This window comes from Salmo salar, chromosome ssa15 (genome assembly GCF_905237065.1).
Source record: "Salmo salar chromosome ssa15, Ssal_v3.1, whole genome shotgun sequence".
Classification (NCBI taxonomy): domain Eukaryota; kingdom Metazoa; phylum Chordata; class Actinopteri; order Salmoniformes; family Salmonidae; genus Salmo; species Salmo salar.
Window position 1 is genome coordinate 69,549,250 of NC_059456.1, and position 16,923 is coordinate 69,566,172.

At 41.5% G+C, this 16,923-nt stretch overlaps 1 protein-coding gene across 4 annotated transcripts in view; it reads right to left on the bottom strand.

Moving 5' to 3' along the window:
• Positions 1–6,066: 6,066 nt before the first annotated feature.
• Positions 6,067–16,923, bottom strand: part of LOC106572237 (ephrin type-B receptor 2) — a 60,501-nt gene continuing 49,644 nt past the window's right edge. The window contains exons 9-15 of one of the 4 annotated variants that reach the window (XM_014146257.2): positions 16,596–16,709; positions 15,739–15,986; positions 13,321–13,536; positions 11,946–12,095; positions 7,996–8,189; positions 7,484–7,639; positions 6,067–7,194 (exon numbers count right to left, since the gene is read on the bottom strand). In XM_014146257.2, coding sequence (XP_014001732.1) covers positions 7,086–7,194; positions 7,484–7,639; positions 7,996–8,189; positions 11,946–12,095; positions 13,321–13,536; positions 15,739–15,986; positions 16,596–16,709 — 1,187 coding nt within the window. In that variant the 3' untranslated portion in view covers positions 6,067–7,085. Of the gene's footprint in view, positions 7,195–7,483; positions 7,640–7,995; positions 8,190–11,945; positions 12,096–13,320; positions 13,537–15,738; positions 15,987–16,574; positions 16,719–16,923 lie in introns of all 4 variants that reach the window. The other 3 variants (XM_014146254.2, XM_014146256.2, XM_014146253.2) reach the window with 3 other exon arrangements.

Sequence of the window (16,923 nt, forward strand, 5' to 3'; positions counted from 1 at the left end):
CGAACCAGAGACACGCTGGGGAGGTGGTGTGTGGGGGTCGAGGGACGGAGGGCGGTAGGGTAAGGCAGGAGGGGGTGTGAACTTGCAGTAGGGTCGCCCCTCAGAACAGTTAACGAGTGACGCCGTCTGTGACTCAAAAGAAGAATATCATGTGAGTATCTTAGCATTGGAAGGCTAGACTCACTTAAAACATGGGTGTTTGTATCCAACCGTTTGCCTCTTCTTCTTGTGCTCAGAAGCTACCGTCAGTGGCTCGCTGTCCAATTGACATCACATTCCCAATTCACATGTTGTATTTCGCTACACTCGCAATAACATCTACTAACCATGTGTATGTGACCAATACATTTGATTTGATTTGATGTTGTCAAATGGCTCCCAGAATCCCTGGAGGAAAATCACCCTGACGACTCCTGGCCGTGAACCTCGGGAATCATCATCATATACGTCTCCTCCTCATCTGTCCTCTGCCTCCTTGTGCTGCACGATCCAGCCATCCCAGCTCCGTTGCCATGACAACATGCTCTAAACATCCACCGTGGCGTGAAGCCGCCTGGGCAGCACAGACGAATGTACTGAAAGTGTCATATTGAGGAATGCCATCACTTGACAGCTTGCCACAGCGGCATGATGCATTTGTCTCGTGCCTTCACTGAACAAGCTGAATGGCTGTCTCATACCATACACATCCACTACAGTACCTTTAATGCACTATATCCTATAAATAGAAATACATTATACATCCACGACAGTTTAACACATCCACTGCAAAAGCCCAGTGGTCCTCAGAAATACTTTACCTTACACTAAGCAGTATGTTCCCAAGTTCAGTTACCAACAGCAGCTGATTTGCCAGCTGTTATTGTTTACATGCTATTTACCTGCATGCTACAGTAGTCAGACATAATGTCCCCAGACCACAGTTACAGAAACAGAATGCATTCTAGTATGTCCTCCAAAAGCATTTCCTGTACATGAAACACAGACCAATGAAATTACCATCAGTTTACACGGCAGCTTTGACCTATGGAAAAGAGCTAAACGTGACAGAGATGTTGGCAAATCCTCTGAAAAGCCTCACATATCAAAATGGATACTAAGAGGGGTAAATTCCAATGAATCCCAGGAATGGACTTGCACAGATTCAGTAGGATTTTGTATGTGCCTAGTCCTAATGTCTTGTTCCCTTTTTGACAGTTTATTTCATTGTTTCCTATTTAACACAAAACAACCACATAATACACCAAACCATAGACAATACAACCAATAAAATACAAAAACAATAACCAACAAGACAAACCAACATACTGTACCAAACAAATAAAGAATGAATAATAAAAACCAAGTCCATAGGGAGATTCTTTTTCTTCTAATAAGTGATACTTCATTGTCATGGTACTCCTGTACGTACCGTTAAAGAGGTATTTTGCAGTTGAAACAATAATAAAGCACCTTCCCCGCCCCTGTTTCCGTAAAAAGATGAGAGATTGGGCTGGCAGGGTTGGGTATGTTACTTTCTAAATGTAATCTGTTATATGTACTAGTTACCTGTCCAAAATTGTAATCAGTAACATCATTTTCGGATTACCCCGACGCAGTAACGTAATCTGATTGCTTTCAGTTAATTTTGGAATACTTTCCCCTTATGAGGCATTAGAATTGGACAAAAGGGATTCATCAAACACATTTAGTGTGTCATCATAGTGGTCTCTGAATTGTGGTCAGACTCACTCATGTGGAACAAACTTAAACGTGTGCTTTCTTTCAATGCCGAATTGAATGTCATTGAGAAAACAAAAAGACGTCGTAATGTATTTTTTCACAAACATTCTATCTGAATTTAAAAGTAATCCAAGAACTAATCATGTAGTTTTTCATAAGTATCTGTAATCTGATTACAATATTTTTGCTAGTAGGGTAACCAGTTGCTCTCTAACCCCGGGGACTGGAGAAATGTAACCACTCCGAAATCCATAGACACAGTTATGGATGCAAGGACGCAGCATCCATTATATCAAAATTATAGTTTTAACCATGTTTTGAGGTTCGTTTACATTTAATTTGATTACAAACATTGGATTAAAACAACCTTATATTTTGGGTTCTGATGGGGTACAAATGTTGAACTAAGCTCATGAGGCATGTATAAATTATATTCTTCAAGAATCAATGGGTACATATCATTAATTTATAAGTAACAAAATAGATGTACAGATGTAGGATACTAATTTGATCAACGTGTTGCATGAGAACCTTCCTGAAATGCAGGAAATGGAAAACTTGTAGTGTATTTGAGGTTTAAAAAGGCTTCTGAAGTTTGTAATTTCCACTTCTAAATTTCAGACTTGATTCTCACATTTTTTAAGTAGGCAAGTCAGTTAAAAACAAATTCTTATTTACAATGACAGCCTACCCCAGCCAAACACGGACGATACCCTATGGGACTCCGAATCACAGCTGGATGTGAATCAGCCTGGATTCGAACCAGGGACTGTAGTGACACCGCTTGCACTGAGTTACTGTGCCTTAGACCACTGTGAAAATCAGGAGTTGCTGCAGGCTTATTTTCCTGCTGTAGCAAACTGACTCAAATTAAGATGCAACATCTACAGCAACTACAGGAGGAAAAGAAGAATTGTCCCAAATATTTTTGGAGTGTGTATTATTTTTTATAGGCTTTTGTCTAAAATAATTTTATAAGATTATGTTTTATCAACATAATCATCCATTCTGTGAACACTGGCTCATTAGAGCTTTTACAATATTTGACCACCAGCCTTAACATCGACACAATACCCAAACATAGTATCTTCTGTCTGGTTAATGTCTTGCTCGTCTGTCCCCTTGGTCAAGAATATATGATAGATAGTTGGTTGTATCTTACAAAATGAAATACAATCATTTATTTTAAGATATGAAGTAAATCATTTAGATGCCGAGCAAATTTCTATGCAACCAGACAATGAAGTATGATCTCATCTCATTTCAATTCAAAGAAGCGTAGCTCAAGATATTTAACAATCAAAACAACTCTCAAACGCTACATACATTACCATAAATTGCTCATTTCATTGGCACCAACACAGATTTTATTATTGTTATTGACAAGTTGATAAGTCAGTGTTCTTTCAAGGTGGCTTCCCTGCAGGGACCACTGGAGCCCTATCAAGTGAAAATCGGCTAATGTGTTTCCCCCATACAGTCTAGGTTGAGCATGTAAATAAATGATAAATGTCAGTGTAGCGTGGTGTTTGGCACCCTGGGTCAGAGCATGGTGTTTGGCACATACAGGGCTGGGAGGCAGGGTGGTGCCATGGAAAAACAGACAGCCTGCCAGGCACACAGGACACACAGTGCAAATGTCATCCCACTTTCCGACGGTCTGTTCTCCAAGTGTCCAAAGCATCCAAGACCATAGGGAGCAGCTGTGACATCTGTAGTTGCACATTGGCAGGTGTGACTGTGCCCGCTGGCTGTTGGCCAGGAGTGGGTGACTGTCAAGGACAGAAAGCTTGGGCCCATAGGAGGAGTGCCACAGTGGAAAGTTAGACAGGCAGGCAGGTAGGCAGACACTGGGCATATTGAGGATTGGTGGTGTGCTAAACAATGGTGCACAGTAGGACCCTAACCGCTTTCGAGGATGTAGTTTAATGTGCCTTCTGAGAAATGGGACACACTTACCCAGATTATGTGGCAGAAATAAAGGAGTATTTGAGTGTCCTCAGATGAGGAAATCCCTAATCTAGTAGAGAAAAATTGCAGCTACATCTGTTACATTGCCAGATGTACGTATATTTCGCAGTTTGTTTACATTTGATAGTAAAGACTGAAAGTCCTCTCTCAGAAAGCACACATGACCCCAGAATGATCTAGTGGGTGAAAGAAAACTGTTCATGGACAACTTGAAATCAAGCGTTCTTAGCCTTGTATTCGGAAATGTAATTACAATAATATTGTGTTCTGATAAAAGACTAAACAGACTTCAGGAAAATGCTCACCAATTCCCTCAGAAAAATAGCTTTGCAAAAACAAACAAACAAGTAACATTGTTCGACAAAATCCTAGAGTGGTCTCTACTTCCCCCTTCTGTTCAATGTGTTCTTTACAGACTAAGGACCAGATTTCCAAAGTGTTTGCACAAAATTGTAGCTGTTATTTTACAGTTAGTTTACAGTTGAGGAAATTTATATTTAATGCAAGATAAAGGGAAAAGGTGTTTTAAGAAAATACAAGTTCTTTGAATGTAACCTTTTTTTATTTATAGAAGACAGTTGCTACCGGCTTCCAGTTTGTTGTCGTAATTGTTGTTTTCTTTTGTTTTGTTCTTTTTTTTTTATAAAATAGACAATTAACAATATTACAAATAATTAAAATTGTTACATCATTCACAGGGTTACAGTCAATGTACATTTGTACAGAAAATGAGATGTCCCAATGCAATCACAGTGGTTAGGACTGGAAGGAGGGGGGGGGGGTTGGCAGACCCTATGTGTCTTTAAGGACACCCAAAGGACGAAGGACAAAAGTGGAAGAGTGTGAAAAGGGTACTATAAAGGTACTATAAAGGTATAGAGATACGGTAATAGTGCAGGTTTAACATGGGACCAGCAGAGGGAATGAGCTTAGCACAGTGTACAGTGTTTGAGTTATTTTTAAACACCTAAAATGACAAAAAAGTAAATGTGCTCATATTGAGGTCACAGCTATATTGAGTTACAGAAGAAGCGTCCATTTTGGTTTCTTTTGTTTGCAAATGGCACGCACTCAGAGATGGCAGGCTCTGAGTGTATTTGTTGACAGCAGCAAAACAGTTTTTGTATGATTTTTTTGTTGTTGTTACAAATCATATTTGTATGATTGTCTTCCTCAATTTAGAAATTCAAATCTTGTATAGTACATTGCCTCCCCCCTTGTTGAGGCAGGCCTATAAAAAAGTAAAATAATAGTGTCTGGGGCTATCCTGCATGATCAATTAACATAGCTTTCCACACATGGACATAATTCCACATAATGCACACTATACCCAGTTGAGAAGCTATTGATAGAGAATAATACGATGAGGACAATGTATCTGGGAAGAACTGCAGAAGAACATATCCCTATTTATCGAAATTGGAAATGACTTTTTTCCCCCAGAGAGGCAGCAGAGTTTGTTGGTTGGGTAGTAACAGTATAACACTTTAATAACACCGTTGATAACTCCATTACCAGCAGTAAATGGTCAAATGTTTCTCATTGAGGTGTATCCTAATTAGTACCATATTCATACCTATTAAATGCTACAGTATGTGAGATGACCTATGGAATGACTGATGGTGATTTATCCATGAAGTGCGGAGACAATGGAAGCATGCAAACACTATCGCACTCAAGGAACAGAGGGTTGCATCATCCTGGTTTGACTAGTGTCTATTTATTTGAATTAAAAATGTTGTTTCTAATCCCTGAACCTCAAGTACAGTATGTTATGGATGGAGTATAAATGTGTAAACTTGTGATTTGTGCTGGCACAATATGAAAAAGAGGTATACCCTATTTCTCAGTACAAAAAAAACGAAATTACCTTTCATCCATTTCTTTAAAAAGTCCCCACTTTTCTCTGTGACGAATCATAAACACGTGTCCTACCTTTTGAAAAATGAATGGCAACGGTATACACATATGTCAATATGAATGCTGTGTATGACCCCAGATCACGTGACAATTCACAGCTCCATCAAAGGTGATCATAGGTAGCAATATAAAAACAAATCACAAAATATCATTATAAAACCCATTTAAAAACAAACCAATTAACAACAGTGTTCTGTGAAGTCTTTTAAATACCAGCAGGCTCCCTTTGGAATTCTTCCCCACCTGGTTGGAGCTTCAGAGGCTGCCATTTTGTGCAAGTACAGTATAGTACACCTGGCTGCATAACCTATTGCAGCCATTTTGTATGTACCATAAATGGAAGGACAAGTGCTTTTTCATGACAGAGCCAAAATATATACTCACACGAGATCCTTTAAACATAGAGGAGGACAAAGGGAAAGTGAAATCTAAACTTTGCACACAACACTTTTGTAATGGAAGAATTTATGGAAGTGCCCATCCTACTTCTTTATTAAGGTGCACATACAAATATTTAAAAAACAAATACCAACTGAGTCACCGAAACAAAGACTGTACGGAGCGGAACTCCAAAACAGTGAAAATGGCCGACATGGTTCAGTGGCTATGGCAGCCTGTGATTCCCAGAAGAGTAAGAGACAATGACATGCACAGTACAGTACTTTATATTATGTTTCATTTGGGCTGTTGGAAGTAATGTGTGTTCAAAGTTTTTTTTTTTCAAGAGAACGGAAGTGAAGGTAGGTAGCAAACAGTAATATAATCACCACAATTTTCAAACTGTCAAATTAGAGCATTATGCACAAGGATGGTAAGTTTGTTCTCACGGGACAGACTCTTCCCGAAGATGAGTCATTTCATTTCACATCCATAAAGTCTATGGAACTGTATGGGAGTCTGACAGTTGTCCTATTCACTATCCAGTACATCATACACTCCGTTCAGAGTACTGGTCCTACTGTTAAAGTCACCGATACCCTCAGAATCTCAATGTGAAAGATGCGAGTAAAGTTATATGAAGTCTTGTCCCAACCTTCTCTTAATATCCCTTTTAAAGGGCCGTCTGTTGATGAGTTTTAGTCTGGGGACCAGTAGAAATCATATCCAACCAAAAGACTGTAAACAATGTCCTACTACAAAAACAAGGAGGGGCTACAGCCGTGCAATCAACAGAGACAGACTGCAGTTGGAGACTGGACAAAATCTGGACAGAGTCTGGACAGTCGTAGACTCAGCACAGCTAGAGACAGACTGAACATAGGAGGGGCAGTGGTTGTGGACTGAATACACGCTGAGCACGGCTGCAGACTGACCAGACTGACCATAAAGTACAGGCTGCCGACTGTTGACTGAACTCATGGGAGTGCGGTCTAGAGAAGGGGGGCTGATGGGGATGGGGGTCACAGTCTGACAGGGAGACCAGGCTGGGGGTCTGGTCCAGTCCAGTGTTCTCCCCGTCTAGACATCAGAGGTCAGACCTCAACGGAGGTGATCTGATTCATCTGGGCCCGCATAGACTGGACACTGTTAAGGATCTTCTTCTGGTGGCCCACTAGGGTCACCCCTACTCGGAGGATGTCCCTGTGGAGAGAGAGAGCAGTCAGTGACACAACACTGAGTCTATGACACATTTAGCACAGTCCAGGACATATTTAGTACACTCCAGGACACATTTAGCACAGTCCACCAGGACACATTTGGCACAGTCCAGGACACATTTAGCACAGTCCAGGACACATTTAGTACAGTCCAGGACACATTTAGTACAGTCCAGGACACATTTAGCACAGTCTGGGATGCATTTAGCACAGTCCAGGACACATTTAGAACAGTCTAGGACACATTTAGCAGTCTGGGGAGGTTCACTTACTCCATGGTCATTTGGGAGACCACGTCGAAGCTGGTGAAGTCCTCGTTGGCAAAGTTCTCCTTGTACTGGCCCATCTTGATGGCATCCAGCCACTCGTCCACGGTGCTGAAGCTGGAGAAGTCAGGCGTGCTGCGGTCCAGCAGAGGTAGGTGAACACTAGGAACAGGAGAGGAACCCAGTGAGAACCCAAACCAAATGACAACCCCAGTGAGAACCCAAACAAACCCAATGACAACCCAGTGAGAACCCAAACAACCTAGTGAGAACCCCGCAAAAAAACAATGACAACCCAGTGAGAACCCAAACAAACCCAATGACAACCTAGTGAGAACCCCGCAAAAAAACAATGACAACCCAGTGAGAACCCAAACAAACCCCAAAAGACAAGGAGAAAAGACAAATAAACAGTGATGGATAGGCCTCAGAGATGAATGGTCGTCACTGAGGAAAGGAGATGAGGAAAGGGTGGATGCCAATTAAGATGACTGACATACAGCCCGTGAGTGCCTTACCTTGATGACAGCGGCGTCGTGGCCTTCAGACTGTTGGGGTTGCGGATCATCTTGTCCAGGTTATTGACAATCTGGCTGAACTTGGGCCGATTGTTGCGGTCCTTCTGCCAGCAGTCCAGCATGAGCTGGTGCAGGGCACTAGGGCAGTCCATGGGCGGGGGCAACCGGTAGTCCTGTTCTATGGCATTGATCACCTACAGGGCATTGGCACAGATTGATATGAAAATGAATATAAATGATGATTTAGAAATCAAAGAGGCCTTGACCTAAGTTGTTGGTCTCCCCGTGTGGTTTAAAGTGCCTGAATCAAATGTATAGTAAGTATAGTGAGACTGTCTCTATCTGTATGTGTCTCGATCGCTCCCCCTAAAAGTATTGGGACAGCGACATATTTGAAGTGATACAATAACTATGAAGTGCAGACTGTCAGCTTTAATATGAGGGTATGTTCATCTATATCAGGTGAACGTTTAGAAATTACAGTACTTTTTGTACATAGTCCCCCCATTTTAGGGAACCAAAAGTATTGGGACAAATTCATTTATATGTGTATTAACATTGTAAATAGTTAAATATTTGGTCCCATATTCATAGCACGCAATGACTATATCAAGCTCGTGACTCTACAAATTGGTTGGATGCATTTGCTGTTTGTTTTGGTTGTGTTTCTGATTATTTTGTGCCCAGTAGAAATGAATGGTAAATAATGTACTTTGTCATTTTGGAGACACATTTATTGTAAATAAGAATAGATTACAGATAGTCGTGAATTAATCGTGAATAATGATGCATGAGAAAGTAACAGACTGCCAAATATCATACCTCCAAGACATGCTAACAGTTGAAAAATATATGGCAAATAGAAATAGCAAAAATGTTTATTTTAAATTTACAATCTGTAGAAACAATGAGAATAGAAAGGTTCAGGATTTTGGTGAAACATCACAACAAAATATAGGGCAAATAGAAATCCAATATGGATGGTGTTTAGAGATAGATGGGAGCAGTTGAGGGTAGAGGAAGGACAGGAGTAAAAACAAACAAAATAGAACTATTGTAAAATATATTGTAAAATGGACTGTCCATAAAATGTATATAGTATGTATAACTCCCGAGTGGTGCAGGGGTCTAAGGCACTGCATCTCAGTGCTAGAGGTGTCACTACAGACCCTGGTTCGATCCCGGGCTGTATCACAACTGGCATTGATAGCGAGTCCCATAGGGCACAATTGGCTCAGGGTCTTCTGGGTTAAGGGAGGGTTTGGCCAGGGTAGGCCATCATTGTAAATAACAACTTAGTTAAATAAAAAAAATACGATGGAGCTACAGGCCTAAGACATTACAAGAACAGGGGAGGTTTGCATTTTTTGGGGGGTATGATATTTGTGCATCTATAACTTTCTCAGTCATCATTATTCACAATTCATTCAGGACTATTCGCAATCATGATAGCAACCACATTAATATAGATGTGTTCATAAATGTATTCTATTCTTATTTACAATAAAAGTGACTCCAAAATGACACCATTCATTTCTATTGTGCTCCAAATAATCTAAAACACAACCGAAACAAACAGAAAATGCATCCAACAAAGCTGTAGAGTCACAAACTTGATGTAGTCATTGGGTGCTATGAATATGGGACCAAATACATCACTTTTTACTACTTTAATACACATCAGTGAATTTATCCCAATACTTTTGGTCCCCTAAAATGGCAAGACTATGTACAAAAAGTATTGTAATTTCTAAACGGTTCATTCAATAATGGATGAAAATACCCTCAAATTAAAACTGGCCGTCTGCAGTTTAACTTCATAGTCTTTGTATGATTTCAAATATAAAGTGCTTGAGTACAGAGCCAAAACAACAACAAAAATGTTTTACTGTCCCAATACTTTTGGAGGTCACTTTATGTCTTTGTTCTGCTGCTAGTCTACCATACACACATTGCAAATCAAATCAAATTGTATTTGTCACATGCACCAACTACAACAAGTGTAGTAGACCTTACAGTGAAATGCTTATTTACAAGCCCTTAACCAACAATGCAGTTTTAAGAAAATCCCTAAAAAAGTAAGAGATAAGAATAAAGATAAAGATAAAGAATAAAGAATAAAGATAAAGAGCAGCAGTAAATAACAATAGCGGGGCTATAGGTAATTGAGGTAATAATGTACATGTTGATAGAGTTATTAAAGTGGCTATGCATAGATAATAACAGAGAGTAGCAGCAGTGTCTGGGGGGGATGCAAATAGTCTGGGTAGCCATTTGATTAGCTGTTCAGGAGTCTTATGGCTTGTGGGTAGAAGCTGTTTAGAAGCCTCTTGGACCTAGTCTTGGCACTCCGGTACCGCTTGCTGTGCAGTAGCAGAGAGAATAGTCTATGACTAGGGTGGCTGGAGTCTTTGACAATTTTTAGGGGCTTCCTCTGACACCGCCTGGTAAAGAGGTCCTGGATGACAGGAAGCTCCTGAGGGAGAATAGGTTTTATTGTGCCCTTGTCACGACTGCCTTGGTGTGCTTGGACCATGTTAGTTTGTTGGTGATGTGGACGCCAAGGAACTCTCAACCTGCTCCACTACAGCCCCGTCAATGAGAATGGGGGCATGCTTGGTCCTCCCTTTCCTGTAGTCCACAATCAACTGCTTTGTCTTGATCATGTTGAGGGAGAGGTTGTTGTCCTTGCACCACACGGTCAGGTCTCTGACCTCCTCCCTATTGGCTGTCTCATCGTTGTTGGTGATCAGGCCTACCACTGTTGTGTCATCAGCAAACTTAATGATGGTGTTGGAGTCGTGCCTGGCCGTGCAGTTAGGAGTGAACAGGGAGTACAGGAGGGGAATGAGCACGCACCCCTAAGGGGCCCCCATTTTGAGGATCAGCGTGGCGGATGTGTTGTTACCTACCCTTGCCACCTGGGGGCGGCCCATCAGGAAGTCCAGGATCCAGTTGCAGAGGGAGGTGTTTAGTCCCAGGGTCCTTAGCTTAGTGATGAGCTTCGAGGGCACTATGGTGTTGAACGCTGAGCTGTAGTCAATGAATAACATTGTCACATAGGTGTTCCTTTTGTCCAGGTGGGAAAGGGCAGTGTGGAGTGCAATAGAGATTTCATCATCTGTGGATCTGTTGGTGTGGTATGCAAATTGGAGTGGATCTAGGGTTTCTAGGATAATGGTGTTGATGTGAGCCATGACCAGTCCTTCAAAGCATTTCATGGCTGCAGACGTGAGCGCTACTGGTTGGTAGCAAACCCTGCCACATCCGACGAGTGTCAGAGCCGGCGTAGTACGATTCAAACTTAGTCCTGTATTGACGCTTAGCCTGTTTGATGGAGGGCATAGCAGGATTTCTTATAAGCTTCCGGGTTAGAGTCCCGCTCCTTGAAAGTGGCAGCTCTACCATTTAGCTCAGTGCGAATGTTGTCTGTAATCCATGGCTTCTGGTTGGGGTATGTACGTACAGGCACTGTGGGGATGACGAACTCGATGCACTTATTAATGAAGCCAGTGACTGATGTGATGTACTCCTCAATGCCATCGGAAGAATCCCGGAACATATTCCAGTCCTGTAGTTTAGCATCTGCTTCATCTGACCACTTTTTTATAGACCGAGTCACTGGTGCTTCCTGTTTAAATTTTTGCTTGTACTCAGGAATCAGGAGGATAGAGTTATGGTCCAATTTGCCAAATGGAGGGCGAGGGAGAGCTTTGTACTATGTGTGTGGAGTAAAGGTGGTGTAGAATTTTTTTCCCCCTCAAATAGTGTGAATCAAAGATATCCTGTCAAGTCGAGAGAGAGAGAGAGAGAGAGAGAGAGAGAGAGAGAGAGAGAGAGAGAGAGAGAGAGAGAGAGAGAGAGAGAGAGAGAGAGAGAGAGAGAGAGAGAGAGAGAGAGAGAGAGAGAGAGAGAGAGAGAGAGAGAGATGATGACTCCTGGATACTCACATCTTGATTACTCATGTCCCAGTAGGGCCTCTCTCCGTATGACATCACCTCCCACATGACGATGCCGTAGCTCCACCCATCACTGGAGGAGGTGAACTTCCTGTACTGGATGGCTTCCGGGGCAGTCCATCGGATAGGGATCTTCCCTCCCTGGAAAGACAGACAAGTGTTGCGTACCAATTCTCTACCCTTCAGTCAGGACTGTGCACTCGATCACTCTCCATATGCATTTAGAAGTATTGGATTGGTGCAAGTAATTTAGCAAACACTCTAATTCCAGAGCGATTTAATGTCAGTTTCCACCATATTTCTTAAATTTGTCCATTTCTTTTAAAACTATAAGGAGTACAAAAAAGAGGAAGGAAGTGCTGCTAGATAACACACTAGTACAGTAGGGATTTGTAAATAAAAGGTGCTCTTTGGTTAAAAGGGGTTAAATAACAAATATTTGAAAACTCTGACACATTTCGGAGAACTCCCTGATGAAGGCCATGCTGCCAAAACGCGTCTTATAAAAAATATTGTTTCATTGAACATGCCATACAAATAAAGGCTTTTTAATTCCCTTGGTCCTCCTTGCTTTTTTTGTTGTTGAGTGCACACTCAGGAGTAGGGTAAAAAATGGACTGCAGGCTGCAAATAATACCTAGGTTGTGGGTGGATCTTAATAGTCTCAAGAAGTAATAGTTGTTTCCTCATCTCCATTAACTTCATCTGCACTGATCTAATAGCACTGGACAGTTGAAAGCAAATTCTTTGTTAAAGGGATACTTCAGGATTTTGGCAATGTTGATCTTTATCTACTTCCCCAGTCAGATGAACTCGTGGATACCATTTTGATGTCTCTGCAATTTGAATGAAGTTGCTTACTAGCGTTAGTGCATAGCTAGTTAGCATTGACTCGTGAAACTACCTCTAACTTCCTTCATACTGGATGCAGATACATAAAAATGGTATCCACAAGTTAATTTGACTCTGGAGAAGTAAAGGCCTTCATTGCCAGAATCTCAAAGTATCCCTTCAAGCAACTGTGATATTGCTTTCCTGTGTCCTATACTTGAAAATCAGTGGCGATGAAAGGACGGAGACGAGAAGAACCCACTTTAGACTTAGAATGCATCCTATATGCATATTCTTAAACCTGATACAGTTCCATACTAGCATACCACTTACAATGCACGCCCAATACATTGCTTCATAATAAGTGGTATTCTAGTCTGTATATTGGAACCATAGAAATATAATCTATTCCTATGATTGGTACAGAGCCATACTCACCAGGACACTGGTGGTTGTGGGGTCTGACATGCCCAAAATACATTGCTTCATACTACACAGTATGGAAGTATGGATATTGGGACAGAGCCACACTCACCAGGGCGCTGGTGTAAGTGGGATCTGATGTGTCATCCTCCAGAAAGCGCGAGAGCCCGAAGTCAGACACCTTACACACCAGGTTGCTATTGACCAGGATGTTGCGGGCGGCCAGGTCCCGGTGCACGTAGTTCATGTCATTCAGGTACTTCATGCCCGCTGCTATGCCACGCAGCATGCCCACCAGTTGGATCACTGTGAACTGCCCGTCATTTTGCTAAAAAAATACAGAAATGTTATATTGCTATATGTTATGCTATACTGTGCTATGTTATGCTATGTTTGTTATGTTATGTTTTATGCTGTAATCTCTGAAATGTGCTCAGGCGTACGGTACACGTTCTCAAAAAATGATGCTGGTTCTCATATTAGTTTCCAGGCGTTGTTAGCCGCACAAAATTTAGCGTCTGGTTAATCCTCATCTGGATCTGTGAGCTCACCTGATCTAACTAAGCCAACTCCGCACACCTCACACCTGGGCCCAACCCGGAGGGGCACACTACAGCGAATCAAAAACAAGAAAGCTATAAAGTGTTGATGCAGAGGAGAGACAGCCACTGTGTTCTTGAATCCATGTGTTCTTAATGTAGAAACATAGTTGTAGTTGAAAAATCTGTAGTCGATAAGAGATACTTATCCACTGTCTGGTTACTGTGATACAGTGCCTTCAGAAAGTAGTCATACCCTTTGACTTATTCCACATTTTGTTGTGTTACAGACTGAATTCAAAATAAATTAAAAACAAACATCTCACCCATCTACACACAAAGTGAAAACGTGTTTTTAGAAATGTTTGCATATTTATAGAAAATTAAATACAGAAATATCTCATTTACATAAGTATTCACACCCCTTTAATCATCCTTGAGATGTCACTACAACTTGATTGGAGTCCACCTGTGACCAATTCAATTGTTTGGACATGATTTAGAAAGAAACACATCTGTCTATATAATGTCCCACAGTTGACAGCACAGGTCAGAGCAGAAACTATACCATCAAATCCAAGAAACTGTCCATAGATCTCCGAGAATTGTGATGAGGCATATATCTGGGGAAGGGTATAAAACAATTTATAGTGTTGAAAGTTTCCAAGAGCACAGTGGTCTCCATTGTTGGGAAATTGAAAAAATATGGAACTACCCAGACTCCGCCTAGAGCTGGCCGTGCGACCAAACTGAGCAAATGGGCAAGAAGGACCTTGGTCAGGGAGGTGACCAAGAACCCAATGACCACTCTGACATAACTACAGAGTTCCTTGGCTGAGATGAGAGAACCTGCCAGGAGGACAACAGTCTCTATAGCACTGAACCAATTTAGGCTTTATGGGAGTGCAGCCAGGTGGAAGCCACTCCTGAGAAAAAGGCATATGACACCACACCTGGAGTTTGCAAAAAGGCATATGAGAGCATAAGGCAAAAGATTTTGTGGTCTGATGAAACAAACATTTTACTCTTTGGCCTGAATGCAAAGCGCAATGTCTGGAGAAAACCAGACACAGCTCATCACCGTCTAACACCATCCCTTCCGTGAAGCAATGGGGATTCTTTTTAGCGGCAGGGGCTGGGAGACTGGTAAGGATAGAGGGAACAATGAATGGAGTCAAATACAGGCAAATCCTTGATGAGAACCTGCTTCAGAGTGTAAATGACCTTAGACTGGGGCGAAGATTTATGTTCCAACAGGACAAGGACCCCAAGCATACATCCAAAGCAACACTGGAAAGGCTTCAGAACAAGGATGTGAAAGTCAATGAGTGGCCCAGCCAAAGCCCAGACTTGAAACCCATTGAAAAACAATACTTGAAGAATGCTGTTCACCACTGCTTCCCATCCAACCTAACAGAGCTTGAGAAAATCTGCAGGGAAGAATGGAAGAAAATCCCCAAATCCAGATGTGCAAAGCTGACACAGACATACCCAAGATGACTCAAAGCTGTAATCGCCACCAAAGGTGCATCTACAAAGTATTGACTCAGAGGTGTGAAGACTAATGTGAATGACATATATTTCATTTTCAATAAATTAGCAAAAATTATGTTTTCACTTTGTCATTATGGAGTGTTCTTTTTAGATGAGTAAAACAAAAACAATACATTTTGAATTCAGGCTATAACACAACAAAATGTGGAATAAGTCAAGGGGTATGAATACTTTCTGAAGGTCACTGTATAATTTAAATGCTGTCATATTTATTATCTCCGAAATTCACTCAGGAGAATAGGCAGAGATCCAGCCCTTAGGTTCTCCACTCCTAACTTAGTCACCTTTCCTTTTATTTGCACTGATCCAAAAAGACAAGACAGGGGAAAGCAACCTACTGTGTTTGAACCTGAAGTGTCTGGAAGAAGGAAGGAAAGGAGAAAAGATCTCTCCAGCGTATTGAGATGCCCTACGTTGAGGCCCATTGACCTACTGACCCTGAGGAAGGAGTCCAGCGATCCGTTCTCCATGAACTCAGTGATGATCATGACGGGGGCGCTCTTGGTGACCACACCCTCCAGGTGGATGATGTTGGGGTGGTCAAACTGGCCCATGATGGATGCCTCAGATAGGAAGTCCCGCCTCTGGCGCTCTGTGTAGCCCACCTTCAGGGTCTTGATGGCCACCAGGATCTCTCTCTTTCCGGGGAGACGCAGGTTCCCGCTGCACACCTCCCCAAACTCTCCTGAACAATAACATGTTCAGGTTTACTGTGCATCAGCAAAGGGCTCTGATACATCACTACAGATGCCGTATCTTAATTTGATCATCCTGTTGCAGAAATGTTCCTGCAAAGCAGGTAATGCAAACGTGTAGTGTATTCAAGGTTTAACAAGGCTTATAAAGTTTGCCATTTCCACTTTAACATTTTAGACTTGATTTGACCTAACATTTCTTTTTTACAAAAATGTCCATTAATTATAATCCACATAATAATTCACATTTCTTGTTGCTGCAGGATTATTTTCCTGCTGTAGCAAACTGGCTCAAATTAAGATCCTACATCTGCATAAGACTTCCAAGTGCTATGATATGGGTCTGTAACTTGGATATATTAAATGTAAGACAATCTTACAAGATGTATTATTGGGTTTAATACACACGTGTATATCAATATCACACTTTATGGGCCAGTTTCCCAGACCCAGATTAAGTCAAGTCCTGGACTAAAAGTGATTTAAATGGAGAATCTCCATTGAGAATGCTTTTTAGTCCGGGACTAATCTTGAAATGTGTTATAATGTATATTTTGTAATGTATATAGGGTTTTCACCTTCACCGGTTGATTTTTTACCTGCGCCAATGACTTGCTCAATCTTGACACAGGAGGTGTCAATCTCTTTGGCAAACTCCCTCACTGCCTCGTTGGGGTCCTCATAAGTGAATGGGTCGATATAGATCTTCATTCCTGGAGACACTTGGAAGGAGAAACAAAGAAAACAGAGGCTATGCATAATATCCAGTACCAGTCAAAAGTTTAGACACACCTACTCATTCAAGGGTTTTTCTTTATTTTACTATTTTACTAGAATGCCAAGAGTGTGCAAAGCTGTTATCAAGGCAAAGGGTGGCTACTTTGAAGAATCTCAAATGTAAAATATATTTTGATTTGTTTAACACTT